Below are 13,703 nucleotides of genomic sequence, written 5' to 3' on the forward strand. Positions count from 1 at the left end.
TCCCACTCAGGGCAACTCGCTAAAATATGCAAAAAAGTTATGAATCAATTACTTGAATTACTCTCAGCCACGGGTAATAATTATGGGCAGCATCCTAATCCATCATTATTCTGCATACAATGGCTCTACAGCATTGGACCCAGTTATATGCAAATCAGCCTTTACCCTGCACCAATGGGAACAGTCCATCGAATTTGGCTAGACTGCTCCCACTGAAGCAGGGTTATGGCTGATTCACATATGGCGGGCTCAGAATTGAGGTGGCATGGCATGCAAAATATTGATGGACTGAAATGCAGTAATTACCAGTAGCTGACCTTAATTCAAGCAGTCCTTCCATCACTTTTTTGTATTCTTTAGTGTGCCTCCCTAAGTGGGACACGTATGCCCAGATGTGGGTCCCCTGCACACGGTGTCACTAGAACCAAGTTATACCTGGATGATGAGCCCTAACTAGGTAGATACTGGTTCCTGGTTGCTTGTGTTCCATTTCAGGAAGGACCTAGCCTGGCAGTACAGGCTAGACTGTTCCTATTGGAGCAGGGTCAAGAATGATTCGCATATGGCTGAGCCCAAACTGAGAAGGCATGGTGTACAAAATACCAATGGACTTAGATGCAGTCCGTTTAATTAGCAGTGTCTGAAATTAATTAAATCATTAATCATCACGCTTTTAACTTCAGTATGTCTGTGTGCATGATATGCTACACATCACAGACACACAAAAAAAGACAGATTTGGGGGGTGAGGGAAGTCGCTTTCATCTCAAGATTTTACACAAAACAGAAAATCCTTCTGGTGGTGTGGGCACCAGAAAGATTATCTGCCTTCCATGTCAGTCTCAGGTCTTATCCTTTGTACTGATGCGGTTCAGTTGTTCAATTTTAACTCAAACTTCTGTCTCGATTTCACTCTTCTTCTTTAAGGGTACAATGTAACTCTGTTAATACAATCTGATCAGAGAAGGGGATTTAAAATACATATATATATTTATTATGATTATTATTTATTTCACTAATAATACTAAAAAGTAGAAGGAGAAGAGGAAAAGAAGGGAAATCACCTAAATGCATATAAATCACTCACTCATCTTTAAGCAAAAAAGAACTTTACTAATAAGATTAAATAATAGTACATGTCTGTACATCTCAATAATAACGCTATGATTTGTAAGTTAGAACATGCTTTAAGAGCACAAACTCTTAAAGATCAGAAAAAAATGTTATCTTATCTTACCAAGCCCTATCTTACCATACCAAACCTAACCTACCATACTTATCATCCATCTGTATCTGCCATACCTAAACTACAATACCTAATGTACCTAAACTATCATACCTACACACCAGCCAGGCTGAAATACAACTACCTGTCTACAATACGTACATATCATATCTACCATTATAAACCCACTTTACCTTGCCTACCATAACTACCTGCCTTGCTGTCCATTACCAACATACTTACCTATCATACCTAAACTATCTACCACACTCATCACACCTACCTATTATACCTAAATTACTACTTTACCTAGTGGAAAACACATACCAAAGCTGGATTGCCAATCCATCCATGAATACCATATCTACAATAATAAATCTATTATACTTAATTTTCCAGATCTAACAATCCTATCCTATCTTACCTCCCTAACATATGTATCAAACATACGGTAAACATCGTTGTTAGACCTGGCATCATTGGCGTGAGTCTCCCTTCCCTTATGATGGATTGCCTCATCTGTTTTGATATGTTTTTGCTGGTTATATGCTGTGGGCACTGTACCACTGCTATTCAGTGCCACAGTGCAAGTGCTCCCTATGTTAAATTGATGTACTAATTGGTGATTCCATGATTGGGTTATTTGATTTACCTGTCAGCCCCTGGTACAGTGCACCATGTGTGCCCAGGGCATGTAAATCAAAAATGCTGCTGGTGGGCTTGCAGCACTGTTTGTTCCACCCACAGAAGCAGCTTGTAAAGTGTGTCTCAGGCCTGCCATTGCAAGGCCTGTGTGCAGTCTAGTACTGCCATGTTGACTTGGCAAGTGCACCCACTTGCCAGTCCCTAAACCTTCCCTTTGCTTCATATTAGACACCCCTGTGGTAGGCCCATGGACAGGGTGCATTGTAAGTATAAAGTAGGACATGCTGTAGTGTGTGTAGCATGTCCTAATAGTGAACTACAGCCATTTTCTTTTTTCACTACTGCAAGACTACATGTTCCCCATAGGCTAGAATGGGCAGTTAGATTATTACATTATTATAATCCTAACTGACTCAGGGAACATGGTAGAAATTTGGATTTAGTATGCCTGAACTCAGAATGATAAAATACATCTTTTAGTAAAGTTAGTTTTAATATTCTGTGTTTGAAAATACCACTTTTAGAAAGTAGATATTTTCTTGCCTAACTGTCCAGGCCTGCCTCTGCTAGGTTGTGTATTCCTTGTTTGGGTGTGTGAGTGACAGGGCTGGGGGATTCCAGGAGACAGTCTGTGGCAGCCCAGTGGTGAATAGAGAGATCTGCATCTGGATGGGAGGTAGGAGTTGCACCTGGGACCTGAATAGGATTGGGCCTTCCCTCTATAATGCTGGTTCCACCTCATGTGGCTTGTCTGATGTCTTCACCCTGCACTGTGAAAGGAGAGAAGGAATCTTGTCAACAAAGTGATCCAGAGCTGTGCCTTCCCTCCCCTGTGCTGGCTCCACCTTCTGTGGGGCGGCTGATGTCTCTGCCCTGCACAGTGAAAGGAAGGAGAGAGCCTTGTAAACAAAGTGCTCAGGAACTGGTTTGGACTAGGCAGAGGCCTCTCTGCCTTCAGAGAACAAAGGATTTTGGGGTATAAATATTGGGACCCTGATCTCAAGAAATTAGATCACTTCTGGAACAAGAAACCTTTTGCCAAGGAGAAGAACCAAGGAAGCTGCAGGAGTTTGACTGCCCCTCTGCCAGTGTGTTGTTTGCTGGGTTAGCCTGCAGTGGTTGCTTCATTGCCAAGGAAAGGAGAGGGAACTTTTTAAGGACTTTCATCATCTACAGAATATTCTCCAAGGGCTTGAACTGTGCTTGCCTTCTGCTGAAGTCTCACGGACAAAATACTTCATCTCCAGCTCCCCTGTGAATTTCCTTGCTGGGAATTCTAGCTACAGACACTTGCGTGTCGCTGGGAGCTGGAAGCGGGACGCATCGAGAGGGAGCGTGTCGCCGCCACAGCTGAAATCGTCACATCGCCGGAAAGGCGAGCCTTCGCCGCATCTCCCTGGAAGCATGTGTTCATCGAAGCTGCCTGCTGTCGCATCACCGGAGAAGCGTGACGCCATCGAGAGAGTCGCCATCGCATCACCAGGGAAGCGTGTTGCAGGGCCTGTCGCGGCTCCAAAGTACAGAGTCGTCGCAAGGCTGCCAGGGCGCCTATGCATCATCATCGCAGTGTCATTGCAGCAGCGCAAATCTTCACGCATCGCAACTGGATCATCGCATCACATCAAGGCGCCATCTTGCGCACCGCAACGGGCCCGCAGGCCGAGAATCTGCGCATCACCTCCGCACCGGTAAGGATCACGACGCATCCCCTACTCTGTGCAAGCATTGAGGAACGACGCATCGTTTCCCCTAAATCACGGAACCGACGCATCTCCCCCTTTGCGAACCTTTTGATTACTTTGCGTTACGCATCCAGATACTTTGTTGAGAACTTTGTCGCATTTATCTTCTACTTGAGCTAAGTAACTTTTATCATCTTTAAAGCAATCTTAAGTGTAGTATTGTGGATTGTAATGGCCTGAGATGTAACAACACAGTTGTTGTAATGACCGCGTTGTAATGCCATGCATTTTAAACGCATGAGTTGTAACATGGCATATTCCAAACCTACCTACCATGCTTACTTAACCTACATATGTCACCTACCAAAAAACATACCTAAAGTATCATATCTACCTTCCATACATTACATAACACAAATTACTATATCTAACCTACTATACTTCTCTTGCCACAGATTCCTTACCAACCTATCAACCATACATAGCCTAGACCACCGGCTCGCTATGCTTATGCTTATTAGAACTCTAGTGGGGAAGGTACTGCAGCATGCTACAGAAGACACTTCTGTCTAACTTGATGACCCTCTAGTAATGGGCACATGCACTGGAATCTGCATCAAGAAATTGCATACTCCAGCTTTTTAAGGATATGAACGTGAAAATGCCATTGCTTCTTTAAAACAGAGAGTCCTATTGGCTTTGGCAATGCTACTTTTAGGGAGCAATAATGACAGAGCAAAGTGATGAAATACAAACTGGAAATCATAGATAATCATATGTGAACATGTGTGGATAGTAAGCACTCACCATTTCCATCATTACTGTAACACTCTTCAAGGTAGTTGATTTTTGAGCAGTCTTAGACTGGACAAACTCACCAGAGATCATTGTGTCACCGAACTATTAACAGAAACAAAGAAACACATGAATACATATTAGACAAGGTAACCTTCATTTAGTATTTCTGCAAGCAGATGTGTATGTAAACTAGACTTGTGGCTCCTTGCCGTTTGTTAACATGTAGTTAATTGACTTCAGTAGTTAATTTGTAGTGGTGGGTGAGAATGGGCTCCACCAGCACCTTTTTTAGGGAACCGGGACTCTTTATTCAGTCTTGTGGGGATCCTGTTTGAGGGTGCCTATCTTTTCACAAGCCTGGCCTTTTCAAACTAGGAAAAGGCACAGCTTTGTGTTCGCCTTACCCTGCATTCACACTTAGGGGCTCATTATGATGGCGGGCTTGATCTGCCCGCCACCGTAGAAGTGATTGGGTAAGACCGCCATGCGTGTGGCGGTCCCGCCTATTCAATTATGATGGGGCCGCCACCGCTTTGGTCGGAGTCCCCACCGTTAACATTACGGTGGTGGCTGCTGACAGCAGCACCGGCACGATGTTGAAAGGAGCATGGTTTGCATTCAGGGCCGGACTGGCTACCGGGCGTTTTTATGTGCTGCAAAGCTGGGGGCTCATTTCTCTGCTGTGGGGGCTGATTTCGTTGATGGGGACCTGCGTACCCTTTGAAATAAAAAAAAGCAAAACAAACTTTGTTCAGCACACGCAGGTCCCGATCAACGAAATTAGCCCCCAGCTCGGCAGCACACCAAAATGCTCGGTAGCCAGCCCGGCCCTGTTTGCATTTCACTCCACTACGTGGGAGGCACTACACTGTCCCTGCCACTTGGTGCAGTGAAATGTAGGGGGGTACCATGGGTACCCCTGTGCACCCACACCTCCCCCGAACACAAGGGGGGCCCGCAACGGGCCCCGGAAAAATTCTCTGCCAGCCTTTCAGTGGCAGTTCAACCGACACGGAAAGGTAGGCTACTGCCGGCATCATAATTGTGCCAGCAGAGTCTTTTAGGCTCCATCGCCATTGTGAGCATGCTGGCAATTGTGCCGATTGCTACCGGTAAAAAGAGGCGGCCGGGCTTTCCCTCCGCCACGGTACCCACCGCCATAATAATGTGGCAGGGGTAGATCACAAGGCGATGGCGGAAAGATCGCCATCGCCGGCCTGGCGGTGGGGGTCCTTCCGCCATCATATTGTGCCCCTGAGTGTGATTGATTATGCAAGTGTGGCTTGCATTGTGGTGAGGTTTAACAGGCCATGTCATCCTATCAATTCCACTAAGGATCAGCAAGGGCAGAGTCCAGCACAGGGAGTGCTGTACAGCCAAGGACCTCCGCCCTACCACACGGCAGCGGCACAGATGCACCATCCCTTCAAGCAGCCTGGTGCAGCATGCTCTGACACCTGCACCTCCTTTGCATTGCACCTGTTATTGTGTCCATGTTTGATGCGGTCCCCTACTGCCACTCCAACTCATTCTGCCATCTGTACAGATCAAAAGACTCCCCAGCACGCTCAAGACTAATTGGAAACACAAGGTGAGGGGACATAAGAGTGGTTGGTATTTACCCACGGGTCGTGCTCCATTACCGTAGATTAAAGTGTTAGAGAGGAGGAGACTGACTCATAAACTTGGGGAGCACACCCTTTTTAGACACTGTGAGGAATAGTATGTCGCTTAGGGTATTGAGCTGACTAGTGCCCAATGCTGATCTATAAATATATATATATATATATATATATATATATATATATATATGAGCACAAAGTTTCCCCTCCTGTCAGATTTGCGCTCGTAGCCACAGCCTCCACGCCAACGACAAAAGGAATACGGACCACCAAGTCAGCAATGATCTTGTTTATTTTAACTCCACAGAACCAAATCAGCGACGCGTTTCGAGCACAAGTGCCCTTGTTCACGATGCAGTCAAATGAAACAATCACAAGCCTTTTTAACAATATGCTAACACTCTGTTACCACCCCCTGGTGGTAACCTCCCGTGTCACATGGGTAACAACAGTGAAGAAAGACTTTGGCTGCATAAATTACATGTAAACAGCACATTTAAAACAACAGTCTCAGGTTAAATCCACATAGAAAAAGTAATTAGAGCACAAAAGAAATGTGATTGGCTGGTGAAATCCAGAATCCAAGCTAAATTCTTAAAGTGCATATATTTCGTATATCATGAACAATGATGATATGTTACTAATTACTTTTATTGTCCATCCAATATACAATGATGGTGTACACAGTTTAACATTCCAAGCAAAAAAAGCTAATATTTAGGAAAATGTAAACAAATGACTGTCGTGTGCAAAGTAGCAATATTAAATAGCAGCAAAAAGGGGATAAAGTGCATAAGTAGATAACGTGCAAAAAAGTGATTGTGACGAAAAAGGTACCAAAGTGCAACATTAACCGCATTATCATAGGACAAGAGATGCCATATGAGATATAATTGAACATAAAAATTCAGATCCCTGAATAAAGATGATCAATAAATATAATAAATAATGGCACTCAAAATCACATATGGTAAAAACTGGTATCAAAAATTCTATATCAAAAATTGGGTATATATATAAAAAACACTATATCCCATGTATTTACAAGATAAATAGACAAAGCACAATATCGAATACAAATTTCATAGAAAACAAGCACATACGTAAAGTGTGGAATAGATAAAGTGCAGTAAAGTACAAAACCATTTAAATCTTTCTATATGGCACAGTATAATCCATAAAGCACTAAATATATGTAGCAACATAGGCAGACAAAATGTGAATCACAAATAGGGAACCTAACTTGTGAAACAAATACCCCTATTAAAAATAAGGCCATAGAAATGGAAAACAGAGAACAGAAATGCATATAAACAAAATCAATCAGATATATATATATATATATGCAGACAGAGCACGGCAGCTGGAATCTGGAGCCCCAGACACAGAAGACGACACGAGTCCCAAAATCAAGGCAAGTTCTTTATTTTTTAAGGCATATATCTATATATATATATATATTGATATAGATAGATAGATAGATAGATAGATAGATAGATAAATAGATAGATAGATAGATATAGATAGATATATAGATAGATATAAATATATATATATATAGAGAGAGATATATATTGATACATATATATATATATACGCATACATATATATATATATATATATATATATTCCAACAATATTTCCAATTCATGAAAGAAAATGCGTCATGTGATCAAGGCCCTTCGCGGGCTGAAACGCGTAATGGCAGATTTGGTGTTGGGCACAGAATAAAAGAAAATTTGCACCAGCTTTGGGTACGCCTCGTCTAGTTCTACGTACTGTGAAGACGTTTCTTTGCCTCATTTATATATATATATCTATATATATATATATATATATATATATATATATATATATATATATATATATATATATATATATATATATATATATATATATATATATATACATATATATATCCAAACACTCTTCTCCAACTAGCAAAGAAGCGAGGGTCACAGCGGGGAGTAGAATGGGAGCATTTTATTCGAATTGTGCTGGCATAATGCATTTCGGCAGACCACTGCCTTCCTCAGACGCCAAAAATATTACTGGTGATTGCTTCCCTCATTTAAAATCACACCTGCCGCAGTTTCATTGGCTGCGGATCGTCACTCTATATATATATATATATTCCAACAATCTTTTCAATTCATGAAAGAAAATGCACTCTGGGGTGGAAGAAGATCAGCATGAATTTATTACATCAGGCCTCACCGGACAAGAAGCGTTTCGGCTGTGCAGCAGCCTATGTCCCCTAATGAGCGCCATCTTGTGAATGGTATATATAGTCTAGTAATAAAAAGCATAGAAAAAATACCACAATGTTCGTTTAAAAACAACAGCGTTATCGTAACACAATTGTTAAATGCTCAGGGTAAGTATGTAATGCCTGTTAAAAATCCAACTCATTCTTTTTTAAATGATTTAAAAATCGCAAAATGTTGTGCATAAATAATGATGGAAAACTGAGATTATTACTAGACTATGTATACCGGGCACAAGATGCCACTCATTAGGAAAGGCTTTCCACCCGTTGACCACACTACCCCTGTACCATTTTATTCCCCCAGCGTTGCAACTGGGTAATTATTCCCTGATGTGTTAAACTTGGTGACTTTTACTTCTTCAGAATATTCTGATTCTGCATGTCTGTAAATTCTACTTGGGAGATTATCACAGGATGTCTCAGTGAGCTGAGTGCTCACTGTTATAAAAACAAAATGGCAATCTGTAGGTCAAGAGTTCAAATCCCAGCAAGCCAAAAACTCTAAATGTTTGACTAGTAGCTGTAATGATTTTTTTGTCATTTTTGATTTGCTGTCATTAAATCAGAAGAAGTCGAGTTAGAACATACCCTAGCAACAGGTTTGATCACAATTTTTTTTAATTTTGACTCCGCCCTTCAAACATTTATAACATTGACAGAACTGCTGACACAGTGGTTTAGAGTTGTCCCCGGCAGCAATTCTAGATTTGGCAGGTGGAGGGCCCTCTGGAGACGGAGCAGTGCCCTCCGTCATCTCGACGAGTACCCTGTGTCCGCCAAATTCTAAATCATCCCCTGATTTTTAAAAAAATGAAACTATGCCAAGATGGAAGTGCTTTTAGCATCTCTAAGCTTATGTCTTCGGAAAGACAGTCAGTGGCATCCAGAGAAGACAATCTGAAATGTAGGCATCGAAATCAGACAGCAAGTGACACCTGGAAGCTCCGCCTGCCAAAGTGGCTAGTGTGCACTTTTGTCAGCCATTTATAGCGCTCTAGTTTCCTGACTCTGTTGTCATTGCTCCTGTCCACTTTCGCAGGGACCACATGAACTCTGTACATCTGGCTTCTACACAGAAGCTGCAAAAAAGTCTTCAGCTGGTTCGAGACTCATACCCTTTGCCCGTGAGGGTGACTGACCTCCATGCATGATCAGAATATCTTCCTACCTCCCTGTCAGAAAACCGGCTTGACCCTGGGGCCAATGTGCAAAACCAAGTACTTCTCTCTTGCTTCTTCTTCCTGACATTAAAATCCAACTTCTCTGGTGGGATCGGTGCATTCAGTGCATTCACACCACAGAGATGAGCCAGATAGTTGCGGAGGGTCCACTTACTAGTGCTAGCAGCGTGTTCCTCGAGCAAGAGATGCTCATGTTGAGGAGCTCGGCTACTACAAACGGCCTCTGCCAAAACATTCATGGCCTAAAGCTGGAGCATTTTCAGTCTAAGCCTCTCAAGAGGGAGGATGATGGTGAGCACAAAAGAGCAAAAATATAAAAAAAAATCTCTGGGGCAAAGATGCACATCAGAAAATCTCTGAGTGAAACGAGATAGTGTCCAACCCACATTTTTTGGAGTGAAAAAAACAGACGATGGGAGTAAGCAACGTGCAGGAAATGGGGTGTGACAACTTTGATAGATATTTACATGCCAGACACAAACAAGCAAATCTTTTAAATAGCAGCTACAGAAGACATGTCTGATCTTGATACCCACAGACTGAGAATGGGAAGGCAAAAGGACGTAAGAATATATTCAGAGAGGACAGAAGTTTGTAACATTTCCTCACAGAAAATATACATTTTCCATCAACTTTATTTCTTTTTCAGTCAGTGACAAATCTTTTTGTTATCAAAGTAAAACCAAGCAACTTGAAACAACGTATATGATATACATTAAAAATGGCTTACGTGACAAAGTACGTAGGAACAGTGTCCATGCAAGCTGTAGATTTTGGAATCAAATGTAGTTACATACATTCCCACTTCCACTTTACATTTTCCAGGACACGACCCTTGGTTGCAATCCCATGTTCCTCCTTTGCAAGTGCTGCAAAAAAAAAACAAAAAAACATTGAAATACAAACAATTAACAAAACTAGCACTTTAAGAATTTTTGTTGTATAACACGATACTATTCTTATGCTATTGGTTCCATTTTGTACTGTCAATACAATCCTTTAATAATAAATAATCTTCTGCAATAAAGGGTGCAAAAACTGCCATACCACTGAACTAACACCTGCCATAGAGTGGGCACAGTAGTGATGGTCTCTCTTTGTTGTCATTGGAGAGTTCCCGTAAGGTAATGTGCCACTTGCACTTATTGAAAATGAACATATATATTTTATGCCCAGAGTGACTTGAAGCTATGTAATACACAGACTGCATCACAAGTCGACTTGCTACAGCATCCTGAAAAGCAGCTGTATCTACAGGACCAAAGTATTGTTTACAGCAGTGACTCCTACGCTCCTTGTCACTAAGATCTGTCAATCCTTTATCAGCTGTCAGCCTGCGGATGGAAAATCTGCTAAAATCATGGTCAATAGGTCCTACTCTGTTATTTCCACGAGTGTTTTTTCTTTCATTTCACTTTGGAATCAAATTTTAATGAACCAACTGGAAAAACAAAAAAATCTGAAAAAAGGCAGATTCTGCGAAGGGCGGGAAAGATTAAGCAAATCACATTAATGTTGTAGTACTGGAGAGACAGTGGAAGCACGAGCTGAACAAAACAGCATCGAACAATAGGGTCGAGATCACTTGCTTTGATGAGAACACAAAATGCTGAATGCATTTTGGGCTCAGCGGCACAGTTCCTTCAATGCATAACTGTATTCTCAGGGTTCAATCCATTGGATGCCCTATGAAACCCACACTCTGCAAAGTAAAGAGCTGTGTGGTGAATGGAGAAACTTAGAAGGAAAATGGAGGTAAGTGCAAGAGTAGAGGAGATGATCCTTAAGGGAGAACAGAAGATGACGGATACTGAGAAAAATGATACAGCCGTGAGAATGAAAATACAATGGAAGTGAGTAGTTTATCCCTTCTCTTGTGGATTTGGACTCTTGCAGTGGGTATAAGACAATGTTCGATCAGAAAGATATTATGTGCTTTTTCTTGTTCCAGCAATTTCCGCTGAGCCTTTGGATCCCTTGTGTGACGCTACCTATGAAACACACGTTAATTTACTCTTTTTGTGGCTGCATTCCTGTTTCTATGATGAACTATTTCATCCTAACCAAAAAGGATGAGGCAGTTGGATGAAGAGAGGGAGAGGATATGGCCGAACGGCTAGGGTGGTCACCTCGAATCTATCTGAGGAACCGGTTTCAAGTCTTTGCAACAACACTCAACATCCGGTGATTCTAGGAAAATCACTTAACCCCTTCACTGCTCATGACGGGCTCAGCTTGTCATGCAGTACACTGGTCGTGTGCTCATGACGAGCTAAGCTCGTCATGAACAATGGGAATGCTGGAGTAACAGCACTGCAGGGGAATTCCCTTAGCACTGATCACCCTGTGCCTGGCAGAAAAGAATGTGTCCGTCTGTAACACAACTGGTGCTCATGTAAAGCGCTCTGATGCCTCCGGTCCGAGTTCGCGCTATATAAAACTCCGAGAAAAAAAAGTGATGGATCCTTTGTGTTTCCAGCTTTGCGTGTATGTAGCACAGCAGCTCTGTGTGAATACTACCTCTATGATAATTTATATGGTCTTTTATCAGCAACTGTAAATTAAATCCTTAATTCAGAGATACTTAAAACTTTACACTTTAAGTTCGAAAAAAAAAGGAGTAAGGTAGACAAGCTAATGAGATCCACTATCACACAATTTTCATTGGCAAGCTGTTATGAAGAAGGCATACCGTCAGTCACAAAGACTACACATTATGTACAATTTACTGAAAGTGTTTGGAGGCTTACCACTCTGTATTGCAGGGTGCTTTTCTTTTGCTTCCTGACGCATAGGGTTTCGAATTATATTCACATGGACAGTCTGTCACTGCAATGCATTGATCGTTCTCAAGGACGGTTCCTGAGGAGTAAAAAGCCTAAACGTGAGGTACAGCAAAATACTGTCTTCTAATCTCACTCTGACCAGGACCAGTAAAGGTAGGGGCGAGGCTGTAGTACGTTTAGCGAAATGTTTTTATTTTGTATTTTTAACGCCTTTGGGATTAATTCATAAATATACTGGAGACATAGTTTTCATATGATTGCATGCATGCTGAGCAAGTATATATTATAGAGGAAATTGGAACAGCTCATCAGTATTTAATTATATATTTATTTTTTCGTGACCTTACGCTCTGCTTAGTTCAGTAAATTAAACTTGTTCAAATAGAGGTAAACTTTCAAGTCTATTTTTCATTATGATTGTCATAAAATATCTGAGCTAGACTTCTTAACAAAAATCAAGCCTATTTTTAGTACAGATGCTTAAATAGTTCATTTTCTACAGACTCAGGTGTCAATCTGATACATATTATAAATATTACTTTAGAAGGAACGGAATTGTTCAATGAAATGTAAAGGACAAAAAAAGAACTGTGCACTACATCTGAAACTATATACATGGATTGTTGATCTCCTATGACGTGATAGGATGTATGGGACATGCTTTTCACAGGGTTCGTATGTGAAATATCCTAGATATACTCTGAAAATTCCCTTGAACCACAACAATCTATAGATAGGGCCACTGAAATTATGCAATTTTGTGGCTATGGTGTTTTGCGCAAAATATGGATATGTTGCACTTGTCACATAATCGATTACCAGCTGCATAATCAGCTGATTTTAACAAAAACATTTTCTTTCTAGTTCAAAAGGATCAAAAGCTTTTAAAAAACGCAGCAACACGTGTTGCTCTGCAGTGCAATTCCCTTTACAGAGATTCACTGGTCATCTTTCTGTTGCTTATTTGAATATTTGGGTGTCCTCGTACTAATGTGGTGAAACCTTTGCCCAGATAGTGTTAACATGTCTGAAAATTGCAAATGACAAATTAAAGAGTTAATTCTATTACAAAATGATCTGCAATATGATGCATAATTTCCCTTTTCTTGACACCTAATTTAGTAAACCCTGCCGAATAAATTGGTCCTTTCCAGCTGCATAATTCCAGTGGCCCTTCCCAGAGGGAATTTGCACCTGTGGTAGGATCAATCAGTACTTTACAATTTGGAGCAAATGATTTTATACCATTTATCACTGCCTACAGTTTCAGAACATGATCACAAGTAGTGTTAAATATATGTGTGTGTCTAATGGTGCTCACTAATATTTGCATGCTAGTAATTGTGATACCATGTTTTCAGATCTTGACATACTTTGTTGTATACCAATGTTAAACTGTTTTCACACCCAACTTTGAGGTATCACACATAAGTCAGGCCTTTCTTTTCAGAGCAGCAGAGCAGTCTGACATACACTGTAAATGCCTCAGACACAAA

The 13,703-nt window shown here is 41.2% G+C and overlaps 1 protein-coding gene across 1 annotated transcript in view; it reads right to left on the reverse strand.

The window, feature by feature from the left end:
* Positions 1-13,703, reverse strand: part of MUC19 (mucin 19, oligomeric) — a 229,750-nt gene that overhangs the window by 146,350 nt on the left and 69,697 nt on the right. The window contains exons 12-14 of the mRNA XM_086929817.1: positions 12,172-12,283; positions 10,152-10,290; positions 4,359-4,451 (exon numbers count right to left, since the gene is read on the reverse strand). Coding sequence (XP_086785943.1) covers positions 4,359-4,451; positions 10,152-10,290; positions 12,172-12,283 — 344 coding nt within the window. The remainder of the gene's footprint in view (positions 1-4,358; positions 4,452-10,151; positions 10,291-12,171; positions 12,284-13,703) is intronic.

The sequence above is a fragment of the Lissotriton vulgaris genome, chromosome 1_1 (assembly GCF_964263255.1).
Source record: "Lissotriton vulgaris chromosome 1_1, aLisVul1.2, whole genome shotgun sequence".
Taxonomy (NCBI): domain Eukaryota; kingdom Metazoa; phylum Chordata; class Amphibia; order Caudata; family Salamandridae; genus Lissotriton; species Lissotriton vulgaris.